The 22,991-nt window shown below is 38.6% G+C and overlaps 1 protein-coding gene across 2 annotated transcripts; it reads left to right on the top strand.

Annotated features, from left to right (window-relative positions):
- The first annotated feature begins 1,800 nt into the window (after positions 1-1,800).
- Positions 1,801-21,671, top strand: LOC100566180 (epididymal sperm-binding protein 1). 2 transcript variants are annotated; one of them, XM_016995813.2, is made up of 10 exons: positions 1,803-1,966; positions 5,751-5,900; positions 8,097-8,258; positions 8,341-8,487; positions 11,083-11,253; positions 16,072-16,233; positions 16,948-17,094; positions 18,446-18,610; positions 20,417-20,578; positions 21,537-21,671. In XM_016995813.2, exons 1-9 carry the CDS (start codon positions 1,900-1,902, stop codon positions 20,575-20,577), a joined length of 1,332 nt encoding a protein of 443 aa, XP_016851302.1. In that variant the 5' UTR covers positions 1,803-1,899; the 3' UTR covers position 20,578; positions 21,537-21,671. The 2 variants fall into 2 exon arrangements, with proteins under 2 accessions (XP_016851303.1, XP_016851302.1); XM_016995814.2 differs by lacking the exon at positions 8,341-8,487 and having other exon boundaries at positions 1,801-1,966.
- Positions 21,672-22,991: the final 1,320 nt, after the last annotated feature.

The following is a 22,991-nucleotide window of genomic DNA, read 5'->3' as shown; positions in this document are numbered from 1 at the left end:
AAACACCAAGCTGGATTTCTCCAGGGGAGGCATATCAAATAAGAGAAATAGCAGGAGATAACTGGTTAACATACAAGCAGTTATTGGAAAAAAAGGGCAGCACTTGGAGTATAAAACCATGAGATGAACTTAGAAAAATAAAGGAGAAAATAACTTGGTATCAATACAGACAGATATGGGAATGTTATGTAGAAGACAGAAAAAAAGATTTCATGATGCAAGAGACTTTATGGGATAAGGTAATGAGATGTGACAAAAAAGTGATTAAGGTATTATATCAAAAACTTCTGGAATGGGACACGGAAAGGGAAGAGATGAAAGATAATATGATTAAATGGGCACAAGACATAGGTCATTCTATTAGGTTTGAGGACTGGGAGAAATTATGGAGAGTAAAGTTGAAATATTCAAGATCGATAAGGGTGAGGGAAAATTGTTATAAAATGTTTTTTCGTTGGTACTTAACTCCATCACGATTGGCAAAATACTACAAGAACCAAAATAAGAAATGTTGAAAATGTGATGACAAAGAAGGGACCTTCTTTCATGCATGGTGGGACTGTAAGGGCGTGAAAGGTTTCTGGAAAAAAATTCATGAGCACTTCCAATAAATATTAAGAATCAAATTTGACTTTAAACCGGAATATTATCTGCTAAACATCACCGATTTTGAACTAGGAAGAAATGAGGACATAATATTATTTTATATCACGGTAGCTGCGTGGACTCTCGTGGCCCAGAAATGGCGCACCAAAGACATACCGACGGTGGAAGAATAGATCATAAAACTTAGAGAGTAATGGATATGGACTCTCTGACTTTCCTGCTGCGAGAGCAGAATAAAAGATATAAGACGGACTGGTCTCCACTTATAAGCTATCTCCAGGACAAATGGCAGACTAGCTTCGAATAGTCTTCTTCGAGAATGATAAAAATGGTAAAGGAGATGAACAGGAGAGTGATAAAGAGCGAGCTAATCATATAATAGGAAGGAACTAAGGAAATATTAATCTCCTGCGGAATGGACCGGAGGTCTTTTTTAAATCCCCTTCCCAATTCCCTGCTTTCCTCTTCTTGTCTTCTTTTTTTTTCTCCCTTGTCCCCCGCCCTCTCCTTTTTTTCTCGCTTTCTCTCCTTATTTTCCAATCTCTCCCATTCTACCCAGTGATACATTATAGTATATTAAAGCCCAGAGTATAATTATCACCTCACAAGAGGTGATTGTAGATCGTAGCTCATATGTAAGAAGTAGAATTAATAGGAAATCTGGGGTGAAGGGGGAGATCCGCCGATATTGTTATTGTTTCTCTGTTGTTTTTTTCTTTTTGTTTTTCTTTTTTCTATTTTCCTACAATGTATGAATATCTATGTATGCTTTGTGGAATACTCAATAAAGATCATTAAAAAAAAAAAAGAATATATGACAGTCTGGACTCAGATAACCCAGTTCAAAGCAGATATTGTGGGAATTCCTGCCTTGATATTTTGGGTTATATGGCTGTGTGGAAGGGCCCTAGGAAAGTACCTTCCCATCTCTCCCTCTGGATGGATTTGGCCTAAGAAAGAACAAGGTAAAATGTGGATATATGGAGCACAAGTTGTATAAAAGCCATTTGTGACCCCAAGAAGATCATTTCCAATCATGGGTTATGTTTGTTAAGTTGCTTCAGCCTTCAGCATTCAATTTTGCAACTGTGTAGTATAAGAGCCAGCATGAGGTCAATTTTTGTCTTAAACTGGCAGATCATGAAACATGTTATTTGTTCAGTCCCCAGAGACCAGCATAAACACCAAAGGTTTGCATTGGCAGGAGGAAGGAATGACCAAACTGGGCACAGGATACAAAGGAGTGAGTGAATTTACCATTCTTCATATTTGTCCAACCAACTCTGGAAGAAGATGGTCTCTATTGTGATCTCTCTCTTGTGCTGCTGGGCTTTCCTACCATTGCTCAGAGTAAATGGAGGTAAGGAATAGTTAGTCTCCCTGATTCAGTTAAACTGTTTTAGTATTAAATATCTGATGTCTGCTTTCAGAAGTATCAGCAGGTTATGATACACAGGCTTTGCCTAATGTAGGATAAAAATCTGTCTAAAGCAAAACAAACAAACAAACAAGCAAAAAACCCTTCAAATAAAAAAAGGATACTTACCTAAGGCACAGTGAATGGTGAAGACTAACAGGGATGTATTTCGGGTGAGTATGGAGTTTTTTTGTCCCATGTCATCAAACCTTTGGTCTTCTGTCTTGGCATATCTGTGGGCCAGAGGTTTCATTTATTTGTTTCTTGATTGTTACAGGATCTGATTTAATTTCTCCTCCGTTGTCCTGTATTCTTCTGATTTATCCCCATGAATTTCTAAAATGACTTCTGTACTCAGATCATATGCAATGTACTTGTGGGCTCCTTTGCATCTTGCTGTCTTTATGTTAGCAGAAGAATCACTCACCCTCATAACAAACTGGACATGATTCTCTGTATGATGGCCTCAGTGTCTTAAGGAGCCCCTGGTGGTGCAGTGGATTAAACCCTTGTGCCGGCAGGACTGATGACTTGAAGATAGGGTAGCTGACCTGAAGGCTGCCAGTTCGAATCCAAACCAGGAAGAACGTGGATGAGCTCCCTCTATTAGCTCCAGCTCCCCATGCGGGGACATGAGAAAAGCCTCTCACAAAGATTGCAAAAACATCCAAACATCTGGGCGGCCCCTGGGCAACATCCTTGCAGATGGCCAATTCTCTCACACCAGTTTCTAAAGTAGCTCCTGACACAAAAAATGTTTTATTTTATGCTGTTCTTTTTTTTTTTACTGTGTCATATTTGTACTTCTAAGCTATTTTATAGATTAGCTGACTACCTCATGGGAAGTTCACTACAACTGCCTGTAAAATCATGTGGAATTTGCTTCTATGTAATGTTTCATCAGTGCTCCCATTTGGACAGATGTACTGATAAAATTCTACATGGAAATAATTTTAATTCAACACACTTTCAGTCACATCAAGATTCTTTCCTGAGTGTCTTAGTTTTACACTTGCACATATAAAACACATTTGATGAACTGCACATTTAAAATGCAAAAGTAAAGTGCATTTAGGGAAGGAAAAAGAAGAAACGGAAGAAATTCTTTAACAAATGGCAACAAAATACAATACTACAAAATTCAGATATTTAAAAATGGAGGGAATAGCTGAATTCTGAATTCATTGATTTTACTTCTGACCAGGAAGAAGGGGAATGATCTTCTCTTTTTCCTGGTCATGTGGATGCCTTTGTTAATGTTAGAATGAGGTCTCTTCCACACTGCCATATATAATCCAGATTATCTGCTTTGAACTGGATGATATGGCAGTGCAGACTCATATAATCCAGTTCAAAACAGATAATCTGGATTATCTGATTTGATAATCAGGATTATATGGCAGTGTAGATCCAGCCCCAGTGTAACCCATGATACCCAATGGAACTAGAGATACATTATGAAGACAGTCTGGATGCAATTGAGGGAGAAAATGAGTACTTAATGTCCCTGTAAAATCTGAGCTTTTCTGGAAAACAAGGAAACATGGTTAACTCATCCAATTTTGGAAGATATTAAAATGCTACAGGGGTAAAAAAAAAAAAAAAGGGGGGGGGGGAGAGATAGGTGATCTCCGATCTATCTCAGTCTAGTTACAAAGAAAGCTAATATCATATGCTTCACCCTATTGACCTCTCTATACTAACCCTTTTCTCATATTATAACATCAACAAAAACCCTTTAATTTATTATTCAAAACTCAGAATTGGCAAGCCCTTCTTTTTCTCATGCAAAAAGCGAATAAAAAGTTTCCAGTCTTTTAAAAACGTTTTCAATGTCCCTTCTTTTAATAGACATGCTGATTTGTCCATTTTGGTCAAGTCCATCATTTTTATTATACATTCCTCTGTTGTTGTTATTATTTCTGAGCTTATAGTAGTCTGGCTGCTGTGAATCTATATTGCCATAGTCTATCCTGGTTATTTTTTATCAGTCAGACCAAATAGAAAAGTCTCCAGTTTTAGCTGGATGCTTCCCCCTAAAATGTTTTGGATCACTGTGAGTATTTGAATCCAATATTTCTTGGCATGTTTACATGTCCACCACATATGATAGAAAGACCCCACTTGTTGTTCACATTTACAACAAATATTTAAACTCTTTATATATCTTAAGAGAGCTTTTCAGGTGTCATATAATACTGGTACATCATTTTATAGAAATTTTATTTCAAATTATAACATAATTTGAATTATAACCCTTTATTTCACATTTTCTCCCATTGTTCCAACATTATATTGTGCCTCACATTTTGAGCCCACTTTATCATGCATTCTTTAACTTGCTGATCTGCCATTTCCCATTTCAATATACATTTTAGCCATTAAATGTTCATCATTCATACATAATTGTAACTCAAATTCAGATTTCCTTATTTCAAAACCCACTGACTGCTTGTCTTGTCTGAATCTCTCCGTTGACTGTGAATAAGGAAACCACTGGAAGCCAAAACTCTCTGCCATTAATTGTTCTCTTGTTTTGATTCTATATTCTCTATGTACATTTTCTAAGAGATCTTGATATGTTAACCGCTTCTTCTTACCCCTATTTTTATTTTTTTCCTTTTTTTAAAAGAGAAAGATGTATACAAAGAGAGAGTGCAGATAAAAGCAATGTTACATGGAAATCAAGTGTGTGTAAATATGAGCACCAATGGAAACTAAGCAAGATATTGTAAAGTTGAAACAATAAAAATTGTAAAACATATAAAAATGCAACATGGATATTTGCAGAAAAACACTCAGGCCCCTTCTACCCTGCCATATAATTCAGATGATCAAACCAAATAATCCATATTATTTAATTTGAACTGGATTATCTGAGTCTACACTGCCATATAATCGAGTTCAAAGCACATAATCTGGATTTTATATGGCAGTGCAGAAGGGGCTCAGAGATAGAAGAAATAGTTTACGTTTTTCCACACATGCACTTTCCTCCTTGCAACCCATCCATGGTCTCAAGGATGTCCTTCAGTGTCCCTCCCTTTTATTTATCTTTGGTTTCAGGTCCTATAAAATAGGAATGTGGGAAAACAATGAAGACTCATCTCGTTCTGTGGGCCCTTCCACACAGCCACATAACCCAGAATATCAAGTCAGATAATCCACAATATTTGCTTTGAACTGGATGATCTAAATTCACATTGCCATATAATCCAATTTGGATTTTATACAGTTATGTGGAAGGAGCCTGTCTGATTCTTCCTTGCAAATACTCTCTGCTCTTACATTGGTGTGCTGGAGAAAATCCAAAACATTGGGATGGGAACCTAGACCCCTACTACACTGCCATATAATCCAGATTATCAAATCAGGTAGTCCACATTATCTGCTTTGAAGTGGATTATCTGAGTCTACACTGCCATGTAATCCAGTTCAAAGCGGATAATATGGATTTTATGAGACAGTTAGAAGGGCCCCTAAATTTCCCCTTTAAATGTAGAGTTGTTGTTTGAATGCAGTTGAAATATAAAGTGGCTCTGCAAAAGAATTTTAGCCTTCTCCTACATGGTGGACAATTCTGTCATACCCAATCAGCATGGATTGTGATCAGGTATTATGGGAAATGTAATTCAAAATGCCTGGAAGATGCCAGCATGGAGAACTAAAGCAAAGCACATCACTTACAGTGATACCACTACTCTCTATTTTTTTTTGTCTCACCTAGAATTCAGAGGTAACGATTCTTGTGTATTTCCCTTTGCCTACTGGGGCCAGACCTACTTCACCTGTACCAATAAAAATGAACAAAATGGGAGCTTTTGGTGTGCTACTACAGGGAGCTACGATAAGAATTCTCAATGGAACTATTGTACTGGTAAGAATTTTGTGGAGATTTAAGATTAACACCCTGATGGGGTTAGATAGGAAGCTATATTGTAAACAAAAAAAGTAAGAAGATGGTTTCATTGTCAATTGTAAATGGAAAAGGGGAATGAAAGACTCTGCAGAACAGAAATATGATTATTTCTTAATTTTGTTCTTGAGGAAAACAATGAGTAATTTCAACATTTCCTATTTCTGTTATGAGACTGCTAGTTTTGAAGATAATTGAAGGTTCAGGATTTATACTACACAAAATTCACTCACGGTATTTTTACACTGAAAACAGCATTTGCTGTGCAGAAAACAATACTTTTCATGAACTGAAAATGCTTTTCAGGTGGTGATTTAGTGATTTCAAACTCAATTTGTTTCCTGTGTAGAAATCCCCCCCAATATTTTCTGTACAAAAATGTTTGAATTTTGTATACAATACATCAAGAACGGTCAAGAGTCTCTTATTCTTGTCCAGCTTTCCAGACACTTAAAAAGCATTTTCAACTATTTCCCAATTATTTTTGAAGATTTCATATCACATCATTTGATAAGACAACACACAGCCACAGGTGCTTATATTATAAATGGCATTAGTCTCTATGAAACAATGTTCTATGTGGTAATTTGTTCCATTAATATGTTGATTTTCTCCCAGTTTGGGGCCCTATGCGCAGCTCATAAAAACTGAGACCAAGATCAGCTAAAACCAAACATTTAATTTTAAGGCGCAGTTGACTAGCAATCTGGATTGTAGTTACGGATTCATAGAGTTACAAATCTGTGTCAAATCATAATTCAGCAAAGATAGCTTTACTAGAAATTTCACCACATCCAATTCTAAGAGGCAGCCACGGATTGGGCAAAGTGGGGGGGGGGGGCTGTTTAACTTTTGATAGGCACAAAGGGGATGTTTCTGCCTACCTTTCTGACTCTGTGAATGCCTCTCTATATTATGACTTGGGCTGAGTACGAAGGGGAAGGGCTTCTTCACCCAGCATCTGAGTCAGGGGCAAATATATGTATCAGCTGCACAAACAGTCTGACACTGGGGAACCCACCTCTGAAGAGCAGGAGCAGCTGTCCCAAGAAGATAGGGATACAGAACCAGGGCAAGATCAGGAGCTTCAGGAAGCAAATAAGGAACTAAATATTCCAGCTAGGCTGCAATTAAGAACCGATGCCATTCAATTGAGGAGATCCAGTTGCTTGGCTGAGAGAGGGCCAACAGGTGGGATCACTTGGGAAAGTGGCATAAGTAGATGGAAATGGATCACCTATGTTGGTAGTTCTCAACCTGTGGGTCCCCAGGTGTTTTGGCCTACAACCCCCCAGAAATCCCAGCCAGTTTACCAGCTGTTAGGATTTCTGGGAGTTGAAGGCCAAAACATCTGGGGACCCACAGGTTGCGAACCAGTACACTAGGTGCTGAAGTAATTGTTGCAGCCTGAATCTCTGATGGTGAACTTTGGTGTGTATGTTATACACAAAACATACAGTATGTTTTGAATTACAGCCTTGGTGTCAGTGAGATTACTTGGCTTTGAACCTTTTGGAAATGACTTTGGACTACTCTTGTATCTCAACCTTATTTTGTCTGACTGATGTAAATGACCCTAGACTGCTTTGGACTATGATACAGTATGTGGGTGTTTAACAGTAATTTGATGGACAGGCCTCTGACACTCTACACTGACCATTTCGTACAAAGGGCCAGTGAATCAGCTTTATGGTGGCTAAATGACACTTGGAGCTGATCTGGGTTTATGAGAGTCAAAGCTGCTTAATAAGGCCTTGAACTGTGTTAACCAAAGTTGTGAGTTCTCCTTTAGGATTTGGAGCAAACGGTGACTTTGGGCCCATATAAATAATTGGGCCAGTAAAATAAGGACCAGATGCATGTTCCTTAATAGTTTCCAAGAGATATTGGTTGTTATGCAAGCAATGCTGGCTAAAATTTCTTCTCTATATAAGGATCAAAGGGCCAGGATATGATTTCACTGACTAACACTAGTTGTGAATTATAGTTTTCAATTACCTAACAAGGCAGCAGACAGTGGAGATAACTGTTTTTCTAAATCTGGGTTATCAAAGTCACAATCATGGAAATACTCTTGTCAGACAATATATTTTTCTCTGTCTCCAATCCCTCCCCTATTCTGTGCTCCCTAATTCTCTTTTGATCACTGCCATTCAGAAGTAGATAGAAATTCGCATGGGCCATGTGTCTTCCCTTTCATCTACAATGGAACAATCTACTCATCTTGCACGACTGCTGGGTCATCCACTGGAAAGCTCTGGTGCTCTCTGACCAGCAACTATGATGAAAACCCCAAGTGGACATACTGTACTCCTTCAGGTACAGAAAAAAAGAGAAAAATAGAACAGTAAATTTTTGTTTAATACTACTTCCTAATGCTGACTTTTTATTTCCTCCACAGAACCCCGCCCCTGTGTCTTTCCTTTCATTTTCAGGGGTAGGTCTTACTATAAATGTACTAGGACAGGAGCCCATGATAATGTATTGTGGTGTGCCACAACTGACAACTATGACAGGGACACTAAATGGAAGATATGCTCCTCTCAAGGTAAGAAACCTTATAGGGGCAAGAAGCTCCATGGACAGGTTTAGGGCATAACCAGAGACTGGGAAAATTATTTTTGGACTACCATACCCATAGGCTGGACATGTAGGATGTGTGTGTATATGTCTGAATTGCAATCTAAAGAAGTAGCTTTTTAAACAGGGTTGTTGTATGCTTTCCGGGCTGTATGGCCATGTTCAAGTATTCTCTCCTGACGTTTTGCCCACATCTATGGCAGGCATCCTCAGAGGTTGTGAGCTTTTTAAACCTTTGACATCAGTCATCTGTCACAAATGATATGTTTCACCAATATGTACTAAAATGAGGCATAATAAGGTCCTTAAAGAAATGTTTCTTTTTTCTTTTTTGCAAAATCAACATCAAAGGAACTTAGTTGCAAACAGTGTCCCAAAATGTCATCCACTTGCCACAAACAAGCAGCAGCAACACACACCAATGAAGGCTGGAAGATAGGAACATCAGAAAATTATCTAATTTTTAAGAGAGGAGAATTATTGTTGTCTTCTACCAAGGGCACATATTTAGATGTGATGCACACAAGCCCATAGCCAAGGGGGGGGGGAGGTGGGGTATGGGTTCACCCCCTCCCACCCAATTTTTCAGGTTAAAAAAACCTCTTGGTTAACTTATGAATTTTAACTGGTTAACCAAATCCCCATGTTAAGTCTGAGAAGCAAAAAATAGAGTTCCTCCAGAACTGCAAGCACTATCTCAACCAAATTTTGAATTTTTTGTTCACACTATCATTACCTTACCTTTCTGCCAATTTAAATTTCAATAACAGCAATAGCCAACATAGTGAAAATTATCAAGTTTTGATGTCTCAGATATTTAATAAACATTTGTGATGTGAAGATAACATAATATGTATACCAAAACTGACATCAGAAGTGGACCCTCAGGAAAAACTCCATAAGAAAAACTTAAGATTAAATACAATTTATAATGTTTCCAGGCAAATAATAATAATAATAATAATAATAATAATAATAATAATAATAATTTTATTTCTTACCCGCCTCTTCTCATGGCTCGAGGTGGGTTAAAGAACAATTAAAACACATAAGCACAGCAAAAACACCACAAATACAGCAGCGTTCCGGTTATTTGACATAAATGGGCAGGCCGAATGTCGAATAACCGGAACTGATGGATAATAGGAAGACCCTATTATCCCTCCAGCAAACCCATTTAGGGAAGCACCCTGTGCGCGTTGCTGCCTAGCAACGTGCATGGGGTGCCTCCCAAGGGGCAAGTGCTCGCTGGAGGGACAGGGCTCATCCCTCTGGCGAGCACTTGGCTTAGGGAAGCACCCCAGAAGACCAAAGTGTGCGGGGCGGATTGAATGGGAGACGGCGACTCTGTAGGGCTGTAAAGGTCAAAACCAACACCTTGTACTTTGCTTGGAAACGAATTGGCAGCCTGTGGAGTGACTTTAGGATAGATGTAATATGCGTACTTCTGGATGTTCCTGTAACCAATCTGGCTGCCATATTTTGAACCAGTTGGAGTTTCTGAACTTGGTCCAAGGGTAGCCCAATGTAAAGTGCATTGTAGAAAATGTAATAACACGTGTGGATCATAGATCTCTATTTTTAGATATTCCAAATTAAAGTGAAAATATTTGTACAAGAGACTTTTCAAATTGCCGTATCTCTTATTCTCATCAATTTTTATGTGAAATTTGAACAATAATTATAGATTTTATAATGTAGCTTCATTTGTTTTTACCCCATGTAATTATCTTTAATAGATTTTGAAATATTATTTAAAAACACCTGAAAGTAGTCACATCACTACTCTCTTGCTCTTTCCCCCTTTCAGAGCTCTCTTTGACACAGTAAAATCAGTGGTGGAGTCTGTGGGTGGAGACCTTAGGATTCCTTGCATCTTTTCATGGCAGACTTGTAAAAGCAACATCCGGACAATTTCATCTGCTATATCTGCTATAATATTGATTACTGTTATTTGCCATTAAGTGAGCTTCAATTTCTGACAATCTTATGAATGAGAGATTCCGATCTACAACTGTCTTGATTAGGGCTGGGTCTAAACTGGAAGATGAATGCAGTTTGATTCCAATTGAACTGCTGTGACTCAATGTTACAAAATCCTGTGATTTGTAACTTGTTGAGGCACCAACACTCTTTGGCAGAGTAGGCTAAAGACCTTGTTAAACTACAACTTTTATGATTCCATAAGATTGAGATATGGCAGTTAAAGTCATGTCAAACTGCAGACTTGTGCCAAGTTTTCAGGGCCATGGTTTCTTTGATTGAATCAATACACCTGTAGTGTGGTTGCTCTCTTTCCTTAATTCCTCCCAGTTTACCAAGCATATTATGATTTCTAATAAGTCACATCATGATGTGTCCAAAGTTTGACATTCTCAGGTAAGTCATCTTAACTTCTACTGGGAGTGTTATAATATTGCACAGATATTGCAAAGATAGAGATTGCAGATGTTATTGTGTGGACATGTCCAATATTGTGAGGTTTATTCTTGACTGTTCTGTTCTGCCTTTTGCTCAAAACTTGTCTAAGGCTCACCCTTTTAATCATGTTCTACATCTACAGAATATGAAGGGACTTCTCATGGACAGCCTTGCTTTTTCCCATTCATCTACAAGGGCCGGACTTTTTTTACTTGCACCAATGAAAATGAACATGAAGAAAATGGGAGATTTTGGTGTGCTACAAGTGGAAGCTATGACAAGGAAAAGAAGTGGAGTTATTGTGCTGACACAAGTAAGACTTAATGAAGCTGAGACATTTGGACCCAATGTTCACATGCCAAAAAGAGCTATAAAAAGACAATAAGGTCTATACTAAGATAATGCATAATTATTAGTACCTGAGCAGAGGCATACCTGAGATCTTTTTATATAGATGAACTTAAATAAATTGGCTGATCCAGGAAACATTGGTATTTAATTTTAAGAAAGATTTGTCTTTAGTTATCAATCTTTGGGAAGTGATATCTACATTAGGTTTTGAGAATTAGTAGAGATATGCTCTTTGTAGATATTCAAGATTTTTTCCATAAAGAACATTTAGGGTTTATATTTAAACATATAGCTGAAAAGATCATTTGTATTCCTCTATATGTCATAATAGTTTAGTTATACGTTAGTGGTGTAGTTCAGATGCATTGTGTTTCTTATGTTTTCTGCAGAAGGCAGAACCCGGATTTAAAGTGGATCCATGCGCTAGTGTGATGAGGTCCTTAATTTTATATAAACTGCTAATAAAATACATTTTTTAAAACTAGCAGGAGTGGAGATTACCACTTCATCATCCTAGGATGATTTTAGCATGATTTTAGGATGCTTTCACCCAGTCTGGGGGACCAAGGCCAACACGACATCATGTGACTTTTGGCAGAGGCCCTGCCCCCAACCCCCAACCAGGGTGAAAGCATCCCTGGACGTTTTTCCCAGCAACACAGGAAAATTTCTGTGTTGTGCTGGCTCCATGTTGTGGGGACTCCCTGCAATGACGACACTTTCCACATGTGATGGGGAAAGTGTCACCAATATGGAGCTGTGTGGTGGGTGACAGATTCGCCTCGCTTCTCCTTCTTTCCTCCTCAGAAGCCCGGCGAAGCAAAGCAAAGCGTCTAAGCTTTATGATGAGGTCATAAAATTTTGCCAGCATAATTGCATGGAAAAGACAACAGGCAAGGGGTTTGGTAGCTTTATAGGTATTTTGGAGGCCATTCTGGAGGTATCCCAGATGTGGATTATGGGATATTGATCTACAACGGTGCTCCATGCAGTCATGCTGGCCACATGACCTTGGAGGTGTCTACGGACAACGCCGGCTCTTCGGCTTAGAAATGGAGATGAACACCAAACCCCAGAGTCAGAAATGACTGGACTTCACGTCAGGGGAAACCTTTATTATGGGATAGAAAGTGACCGTTGCACTGGCAGTGAATGAGGAGACAGTTTTTTAAAAAAAAAAATTGAATCCAAGGAATTACACTGGTGTAACAACTAGGCATGCGTGATCCATAAAAATAGTTCAAAAGTACTTACAACACTGGGGGGCAGTGGCGCTTCCTTTCTAAAGTGTTTCTAAAGTGTTTCTAAACTATACTTACTGAAAAACCTGTTATTAGACTAATGAAATTTCATCACTATTTCGTTATAGTAATTATGCATCCACATAATTAAATTACTATAATTGGGGAAACTTCAGGGGCTCCTATATCCCTCATTTTTAAAGCTATTGAAGTAAAACTTGATACAATGATAGAACACATTTACCACTGTTAGCCCACCAAATTTCAGAACATTTCACATATTTGTGGATTTTTGGGGAATTTTCAAAGTTTTTATAAACAATTTTTTTAAAAAAAGATTACAAGAGTATCTACTTGAATTTTATATACAATGCGCAAGATAACCAGGGCATCAATTTCCAGAAGTTTCAGAAAGATTCACACATCTGCAGTTTTTTGGCAATTTTTAAAAATTTAGACAAAAACAACTTGTCCCCCCCCCCCACAAAAAAAAACAGCAATCCCTCTGAATGTCTGTCTGTCTTTATGACACACAACCACATAGCTTCAATTTAGCACAGATTTCTACAATAATTTCTACAATAATTTTATTTATTATTATTAGACCAACTCTAATAAGATGGCTGGCTGCTGCAGCCTAATGTTGAGCATTGCATTCTGGGAAATGTAGTTGAATGCAGGCATATAGCTCCTCCCCAAACTGTGCATGCACATAATTAAATTACTATAATTGGGGAAACTTCAGGGGCTCCTATATTTCTCATTTTTAAAGCTACTGGGATGAAGCTTGCTACAATGGTATAACACATTGCTAGCCAATGAGATTTCATAATGTTTCACGTTCCACAGATTTTTGGTAACTTTTCAAAGTTTTTATAAACAGCATTAAAAAAACTGTAAGAGCTAGCTCTTTGAATTTTCTATCCAATGACACAAGATAATAGGGGATAATTCCCCCCCCCCCACTTTCAGAAATATACATCTACTGATTTTAGGGAAATTTTTAAAGTTCTGATAAAAATTTATTTTTTAGGGAGGGACAAATCTCGCTCTTCTCTCCTGATTGGTGCTTTCTGATTCTGATGCATACTGGGAAATGTAGTTTAGAGCACAGCCTTTTGAATTCTTTGACATAGTGTTACTCCCCTTCCCAAACTACATTTCCCAAGTTCTGTGCTATTCTCAAAATGCAGTGCTCACTGTCTTCACACTAAGAACCCATTAAATCAAGTCTTCACACAAAGAAGCCATTAATTTACAGTAATGGCAAAGGTGGAAGGTAGCTTTTCTTATCCTTCCTTTCACAAGCTTAGCTTTCTTTCTTGCCTTGCACTGAATAAAACTGACTTTGGGACCCGTCTGAGCTCTACAAAACTAAAATGAAAAGTATGGGGTCAGTTTCGTTTTTTGAGTTTTTAGTGAGGGCCACACAAACGCTTCAGAATGACTTCCGACTTACAAAACTTCTGATTTTCTTACAAATTCTAACTCATCCAATTTTTTTGCACAACCTAAAATGACTCTGGCCAGAACTGTAGTGCAAAGTGTTGTTACTATTGAGTACATCACATCCAATATCATGTTCCTAGCAATGGAAACACCCAATTACTATGGATTGTGAACTCAGTTTAGAATGATACCTTTCCACACAGCTAGGCTGAGCTGTCAAATTTAGGCGGTTCTAAATGTTTGGGGACAATATGAGGTTAATATTTTGGGGATGGCACCAACTTTTTTTTTTTTAAAAAAAAGAATTGAGGCAAAACAGTGAGTTTCATCGACAGTTATGTTGCTGAGATAAGCAGTCTGGCTACTATTTCATCTGAAAATGGGATAGGAAATGGAGAAGGAACTGTACTACATACAGTAGAGTCTCACTTATCCAAGCTAAACGGGCCGGCAGAAGCTTGGATAAGCAAATATCTTGGATAATAAGGAGGGATTAAGGAAAAACCTACTAAACATCAAATTAGGTTATGATTTTACAAATTAAGCACCAAAACATCATGTTATACAACAAATCTGGCAGAAAAAGTAGTTCAATACGCAGAAATGTTATGTTGTAATTACTGTATTTACGAATTTAGCACCAAAATATCATGATATATTGAAAACATTGACTACAAAAATGGCTTGGATAATCCAGAAGCTTGGATAAGCAAAGCTTGGATAAGTGAGACTCTACTGTAATGAAGCAGTGTTGTCAGAGCCCATGGGAATGTTGTCACAGAGTCAGATTTGTCCCTCTCCCTTTCAATTCTGACCATGCTACTGGTTATCAATTGTTGTTGAGTTCATGTTTTTATGATGTTTTAGATGTTTTTATGTGTCCAATGCTTTGTAATGCAAGGGTATTTTTATGGTGATATATTTTAATTTTTGTTCTACTGTGCTTGGTCTCCATGTATGCTGCCTCGAGTCCCTTCAGGCAGATGGGGTGGGATATAAGAATAAAATAAAATAATAATACAATTATCATTATAAAAGAATTATAGTTGGAGGGTGTTTTGCCTGTTTTGTATGTGCAATGTCTATTTCATATTATCACTATAGCACTCACAGGGTGCTTCCACACAGTGGCAAAATCCACGTTTTAAATGGGAGTAATAAAATCCAGGACTTGACTTCAGGTCTCCACGTAGACCTGTTAGTTCTAGGATTGGGTCCTCTGCTGTCCTTGCTAGCTTCCTCTGTATCAGAACAAAATGGAGGGCAGAAGGGGGACATCTGGTGGAAGATTCATTTTAAAAAATTCACTCCATTATGCACTGGACTGTATATTTGCACATGTGAATATCTTAATATAAGCATATTCGCGTGTGCACATATGAGGTCCAGTACATAATGGGTGATTTTTTTTTAAAAAAAGCTTCCACCAGATTTCTCTCTTCCCCAATTGTTAATTCAAGCTCTGTTTAATATTATAAAGTTTTAAAATAAGGAGTTTCAGAAAGGTCTAATTGCTTTCCACTTGTACTTCCCTTGAGCCACCTGTGTGTCCCTTTGACAGCCCAATCAGGTGTTTTGGGCTTTTAAAAAGTACAGTCCACACAGGGAGAAGGGAAGGAAAGCACATGTTTTGAATGACTGCAAAGATATACAGTTATGCGAAAGTGTGCATTTTCCAACCAGAACCAGGATTTAAGTGCACCTTTTTATCACGTGTTTTTTGTCAGTTGTTGCGAATTAGCGCAAATTTACCACTAGCATCATTTAGCTCTCCCCCCCTTTAACCTGGTTATGTCTGCATTTTGGGACCTGTGAAGAAGGGCCTACAGTTAGAGATAAATTATTGTGATCATGTCAAAAGATTTTCCATGCTTGGATGAGAGGATATGGAATCCTTGGGAGAAGTTGTCAGGCTTGAGAGGGCACTGCCCTGAAGTTCTCATTTGATCCATTGCCATTTCTGCTGATATCAAAGATGGTGCATGAAATACAATATGGATCTGAATGCTGAGTAAGAGTGTGACACAATTCAGGAAACATTATTGTTTATATATAAGAACCTCCTTCATCTCTTTTGTTTGATCTTTCAGGACTGGATATAAACCCAACAGGACCATGTGTCTTTCCTTTCATTTATGGAGGCAAATCCTATTCAACTTGCACAACAGATGGACCATCCCTTGGAATGTTTTGGTGTTCTCTCACCAGCAACTATGATGAAGATCCAAAGTGGACATACTGCAAATTCTCAGGTGGGCCAAAATCATGGAAGACAGTTCTTAGTTGAACTTTGGAAAACAGACATTACCATATATTCTGAGTTATGGAGGTATAGGAGATTTCTGTTGCTACTTCAGAATTTGGACCTCTTAGTGTGCCAATGTATATCCAGTGACCTCATCACACAGGGCATTTTCCCCATTGCAGGACACTTCATCTCAATTTTGAAGACAAAGAGGTACAGAGCCCATCACATGACATTTGCCTATTTCTGGCTGTCATCAGGAGCCCTTCGTCCTTAAAATGGAGATGAAGTGTGCTGAAAGGAGGGAGTTCAGAACATGGATGAGTAATCGTGTTTTAAGCCACTGGTGCATGCCAGAACCATTGCTAATGCAAAAAAGCCCCACATGTGATGGGATCCCACAGGTTCACCCATGTTGAATTGTTTCAGTTACCACTTTGCTGTTACTGTATTTTTCCTTAATGATAATCTAGGCTCCATAGGAAGTGGCAGATTTCACAGTTAGACTTCATTTTATGAAGAAACTCTCCATTATGTTTCTGTTGTTTAAAGCAGTTTAAAGACCGTGTGGGTCCTAGTATACATAAGATATCTGTAGAATGGGCCAGAAGATTGCTGCTGAACCCTGCAAATAGTTTATCTTACTATATACTTCTTCTCCTGTCCCATTTAATATAGTTTTAAAACAATGTTTTCCTTTTACCCTTTGTTTTCTCTTTAGAACAACGGCCTTGTGTCTTTCCTTTCATTTATAATGGTGAGCCTTATTCTACATGTACCAGAAAAGGCTCTGCTGATAATCTGCTGTGGTGTGCTACAACTGCAAACTATGACAGAGATACTAAATGGAAGACATGTTCCATGCAAGGTAGGAATCCTCATGGTGGCAAAAAGGTCCATGGAAAATGCCTAGTGGCAAGTCCATACTGGCTGGTAAATCCATGGCCAAACCAGAGCAGAAACGATTTTGACTAGCTCCAATGAGACAACCACAAGCATTCTCCTGAACCTGCTGTGGTCAGAGCCGGTCCAACAATGAGGCGAATTAAGCGGTTGCTTCGGGCGCCAAACATACGGGAGTGCAGTCGAGACTGCTTTTTCTGTTGATTTGTTGTAAAACATGATGTTTTGGTGCTTAATTTGTAAAATCTTAATGTAATTTGATGTTTAATAGGCTTTTCCTTAATCCCTCCTTATTATCCAACATTTTTGCTTATCCGATGCTTTTATTTTTCAGTGATTGTTTGGGGGGCGGGGGCGGTGCCAAAATTCTGTTTGCCTATACTTGAAAAATACCTAGGGCCGGCTCTGGCTGTGGTGCTACACTATCTATACAGTTCAAATGGGCTGAGACTGCATCAGCCCCATTGGTTCATCACCTCACCTTTTGGGTTACCATTGCTGATCTTCCCACCTTCCTCCTGGTCATGTGGGTCCCTCTACTGATGTCAGCACGGGATGCCAGCAATAAGTCACACAGAGCTCTGTGGCTGTCTGGAAGTGGTGACAGGGACATGGGCATGGTCAGGGAAAAGGGGATGGTGATGACTTCTTATCTGGACAGTGGACCAGATCCAGATGTCAAAGCTGTGGAATACTTCAGTGTTTCTAGCAAATTCCAGAGCATCCCCCAACTTTGCCTGAACTTGAGCAAAGCTGCTTTTACCCAGGATAATACACAACATTCGCTGGAATGAGGACATTCAGGGTGAATCTGGGTTATCTTGTCCATGTAGATTCACCCTAGACTGAAAGAGTTACTTTTTGGATTAAAGTGCCCAAAATCACCCCCTCCCCCAAGGAAGGCTATTGATTATAGAAGTAGAGGTCTCTGAGTTGCAATCCAAAGAAGTAACCTCCTGCAGTAATTCTCCCCAACAAATTATATATTTAACCCCTCCTCTCTAAGTAATTTTTTGGGCAAAAATTACATCAAAGTATCATATGTTTATGACTCCTTTCACTGTCTATATTTGATATATGACAGTATTCATTGGTGGTCTCCCAACAGGGCTGGAAGGGATCTAGTGTCTTTAAGATATCTAGGCACCTATAGCTACTCCTTAATAAGTCCAAAATTAGAAGTTGAAGGCAAGAGAGGCCAACCAAAATGAGGGTCAGGCACTGAAACGTCTACATCAGCTCTTTTTAATTCTCTCCCCCTCTTTAAAATAAATCTTAGTTAAAGTCTACTTTATAATTGTTCTTCACATCTACAGAATATGAAGGGAGTTCCAAAGGCAAGCCCTGCATCTTCCCCTTCATCTACAGGAAGCGTTCATTCTATACCTGCACCAATGAGTATTCAGAAGATAGGAGATTTTGGTGTGCTACAACAAGAAACTATGACAAGGACATGCAGTGGAGCTATTGTGCTGATACAAGTAAGTCAGGAGAAAGGAACAGGAGAGAAAAACTGGAACAAGTTCTTGAGTCCCAGAATACTCTAAGGACTTCATCACACAGGGGTCTGCAAGTGTCATAGGGTGTTTGCACCCCAGTTGATCCATGGAGCCCCACAATGCCCATCATTCAATCTACATTGATTTCCAGTTGGGCTTCATTGATGAATTGGGGTGCAAGCATCCTAAGACGCTGCACCCAGCACATGGGAGGCTGATAGGGACCATTGCTTCTGGGAAGTAGGGAATTGGTTCCAGGATTTATCAAAGGGTGCATCTAAACTGTATAATAAATTCAACTCAACTCCACTTTATTTGCCATGGTTCAATTCTATGGAATCATAGACGTTGTTGAACCTCCGGTAGCACAGTAGGTTAAACCCTTGTGCTGGCAGGACTGATGACTTGTGTTTCTGACCTGAAGGTTGCCTGTTTGAATCCAATCCGGGGATGAGCTCACTCTATCATCTCTAGATCCATGCGGAGACATGAGAGAAGCCTCCCACAAGGATGGTACAAGCATCAAAACATCCGGGTGTCCCCTAGGCAACGTCCTTGTAGATGGCCAATCCTCTCACACCAGAAGCGACTTGCAGTTTCTCAACTAGCTCCTGACATGAGAAAAAATGGAAGTTGTTTTATAAGGTCTTTAACATTCTCTGTCAAAAAGTGTGGGTACCTCACCGATCTACATTTCCTAGGGTTCCAAAACATTGAGCCATGGCAATGAAAATGGCATCCAACTTTACTTATTCTACAGTATGGTTACACCCAGTCACCCACTCTGGATGTCAATGGTGGCAATGTAATTGGTATTAATACATTTTCTCATCCTCAGTGACAACCAATACCTCAACAATCTCAGACACATCATTCAGTACTTTCTTGAGGTTTTTGGCCTTCTGCAAGAACGGGAATACCAACAGGTCTTTCCCCTTTGTGTCAGCTGGCAGGATGACATTTTTAGCCTTTCTAGTTTATAGTTAAACTTTAATGTGCATCTTTATAGGCGAAGCAAATAGTAGTGACATTTATTGTTACTCTTCTTACTGAGCATATAATTGACGAAGCGATATAAGATCAGCAATGAATTCTGAGGGTAAGAATAATTCCAGTTCAATGAATAGAAGATCCATCTATGTGGGGGGAAGGAAGGAACAACTGTGGGAGACTAGAAGGATGCATTAGGTTCCCAGGATATTTTGAAAGGCATTATCTCATTTCTTCTCTGCATCATCATCATTAAAATATTTTACACCTAATTGTCTTCACTTTGGGGCGGGGGTCTCAGTCCATTTTACTCTGTCTTCCAACAATTAGTAACCAGAAGTAAATTCCTGATGACTTCCTGTATTAAAAGAAGATCTCTCCTGTGCCTAAGCTGATCCAGTGGCAGCAGTGGTGGGGGAATCTGCAAAAATGCTCCCAATGCTACTAGGAGGGAATTTGGGTGCATCTGCTATTTTTGACCTCTGGAGGTTCCATGGGACCATAAAAATCCCATGCTATGTGCTTTCCCCACCTTGATTTTGCCAAAATAATGTTCTTGGATTGTAACTCCTGATGCCAAGCATTCCTGCCTGATGTTGAGGTTGCTCAAGAAGAGTAGAATACAGAGTACAGTTGCCCCTTCACATTCACAGGTTTGGCATTCACAGTTTTGATTATTTGTGGGTTTGATGCAGCTTCATGGAGAGGGAAGCAATGATTCAGTCATCACCCACCCACCACAGAATTCTACAACTGGTATTAGTTTTCTCTGAGTTTTTTCCATTCTTTTCCTTCCAGGAATAGATGCCAATTCCATAGGGACATGTGTCTTTCCTTTCATCTACAAAGGCCAAAATTACTCCTCCTGTACATCAGCTGGGATATATAATTCGAAACGGTGGTGTTCTCTCACCAGTAACTATGATGTGGATCCTAGATGGGCATACTGTACTTATTAAGGTAAATAAAATTGGAAATGGGAAGTGATGGCAAAGCTTGCAGGTACTATTGGGTGTTTTGTCAGGAATAAGAGTATTGTGAGAAGTCTCCAGGTGATAAATGAAATCAGCTTAAATAATGATAATGGTAATAATGGTAATTTTATTTTTTACCTGTTCTCCTCATGGCTTATGGCGGGTTAAAACATTGCTAAAACAAGTAATCAAAACACATAATCATTTAAATCACACATATTAAAACATATTTCCATAATATACATATTAAAATACACAAAAAAGTTAGAAATAGAGTGGAAGTTTAAAATTTGTCATTAAAACTATCTGTTGGGCCTTCTGGAAGAGATAGGTCTTCACTTGTGTTTTAAATTCTGCCAGTTGATTTAGCTGTCAGAGCTAAATGGCAGGTTGTTCTGTTGTGGGTCGCCAGTAGAAAGGTCCTCTGTGTTACAGTTGTCAGTCGGGTTCTGGCAGGTTGGAGCAGACGCTCCCCAGAGGACCTCAGTGTTCAGAGTGTACTTATCTAGCTATCTATCTTTGGTTGGAGTTATACTTGAAAAAAATTATCAGTTCCGATAGGTTTACATTTTAAATGTTTATTTTCTCCAATTGCTGCCAAGAATTTTGTTTTAATTTCTTTTTACAAGATTTTTTTTAAAAAGGCAAAAGATTTATACAATCTGAAGAGAAACCAGAGATTTTTTTAAAAAATTGATAAATATGTTCATGTTTAACATAAAAAATACAAATCAAAGATGGGTGAAATCAACACTGACTTGTCTAAGCTCATTGCTTTGGATTTACATTAATTTTGATGCTAGCTGTAGATATTTTTAATTGGCATGGGCATTTGTTATGACCTTTGTATGTTGACATCTTCTTTTGGATCTCTGGTTATGGTTATATTGTGCTAGCAGAATGACTTTATAAAGGGGTTTTATTTTTTGTTTTTCTCTTTCTAGGTTGTTAAAGATGATTTATGCAGTAGATATCATTGGTTCATACCGGGAGGCTGCCATTGTTCACGTGATTCTATTCTGATGTGATCATTCCAAAATCAGAAATAAAGTCTTTTGGCAGCATGCCATGATGGAATACTTGTTCATCTTGTTTCCTGTGTTTGGATCCCATATAGGCATATTATTTTGTGACTCTTTTATAAAATTCACAAAATCCTAGAGTTGGAAAAGACCACGAGGGCTATCCAGTCCAACCTCCTGCCACACAGGAGACACAGTCAAATTACTCTCAGCAGATGCCCATACCGTTTCTGTTTAACAACCCCCAGAAAAGAAGACCCCACCACACTCTGAGTCAGTACATTATTCTACTGTCAAACAGCTCTTGTTCTCAGGAAGTTCTTCCTGATGTTTAGATGGAATCTCTTTTCCTGTTCTTTGAATACATTGCTCTGTGTTCTAGTGTCCATCTAAATGGGCCAGATAATTGAAGTGGGTGAAAACATGCCCTTTGATACCCACATGGACATTCTCACCCCCATCATGAAGCAAAGTAGGTTAATGTTGTTTTACTCACATTGGGAAATGTCAGGAAATGCGCTGGAACTTCCCTGAAGCCCTGGCACTTTAGAGTAATATGAAAAGTTGGGCCGGTTCCTTGCTTTATACATGGACCAATGGTGCCATTCCATCTTCCTTGTGTCAGGCATATTGAGGGGGCCTATTGAAGGAGCCAACTGTTCTTAATGGTTATAGTATGTGGGGGCTGTTTTTTTTTTTTTTTGGTAGAATTGGTTGTGGAGTGGTACAAGCAGAGCAACCATAGAAGGTAGTTTTGCTGAGATATAATGGTAGTCCAAAATCACATGGCAAATTCCAGGATTAATATGAATTTGTCATGTGTTTATAGTGCTTTCAAATCCAGCACCATAAACACTATTCTAGTTCTATCAGGAGAGCTCAGTCAGCCCTCCACATTTATGGGTTTTACCTTTCACATTTGATTATTTATGGATTTGATTAATATGTTTTCTTAGAATTTCCAGATCTTCTAGTATTGCTATTTGTCTAGTATTGCTATTTGTCCATTGTCTCTTGGAGGACCAAGAGATTCCTCAAGAGACAATTTCTCCCATCATTTGCAAGTCCTTGTGCATCACTCTACAGTCGACACCTGGTAAAAGTTGATTGTAGAGTTGCCCTGGAGGATCTAGATATTTACCGAAAAGTGTTTTCTCAGATTTTTTATTCAGTTTTCCCACTTTTGTGAGGATCTTACACCTTAACCCCAGAGAACGTGTTGGGTTGACTGTAGTAACTATAAATAACAACAGCAAGGATGAAACTAAGTGCTATTACAGAAACCATCATTAATGTATTGAAATTTCATAATAAGAATTAATATTATGAATAATTCTAATAATTTACATAATATCCTAACTATCAGAAATGGAGAGG

The sequence above is a fragment of the Anolis carolinensis genome, chromosome 6 (genome assembly GCF_035594765.1).
Source record: "Anolis carolinensis isolate JA03-04 chromosome 6, rAnoCar3.1.pri, whole genome shotgun sequence".
Classification (NCBI taxonomy): domain Eukaryota; kingdom Metazoa; phylum Chordata; class Lepidosauria; order Squamata; family Dactyloidae; genus Anolis; species Anolis carolinensis.
Note: the sequence above shows the minus strand (reverse complement) of the source record. Positions and strands in the feature narration are given on the sequence as shown.

Excerpts from the sequence above, each read along its gene's own strand:
- LOC100566180 (XM_016995813.2), top strand. The coding sequence starts at position 1,900 with ATGGTCTCTATTGTGATCTCTCTCTTGTGCTGCTGGGCTTTCCTACCA. Across the intron at positions 16,234-16,947 it reads GACATACTGCAAATTCTCAG|AACAACGGCCTTGTGTCTTT; the intron begins GTGGGCCAAAAT and ends TTTTCTCTTTAG. Across the intron at positions 17,095-18,445 it reads GAAGACATGTTCCATGCAAG|AATATGAAGGGAGTTCCAAA; the intron begins GTAGGAATCCTC and ends TCACATCTACAG.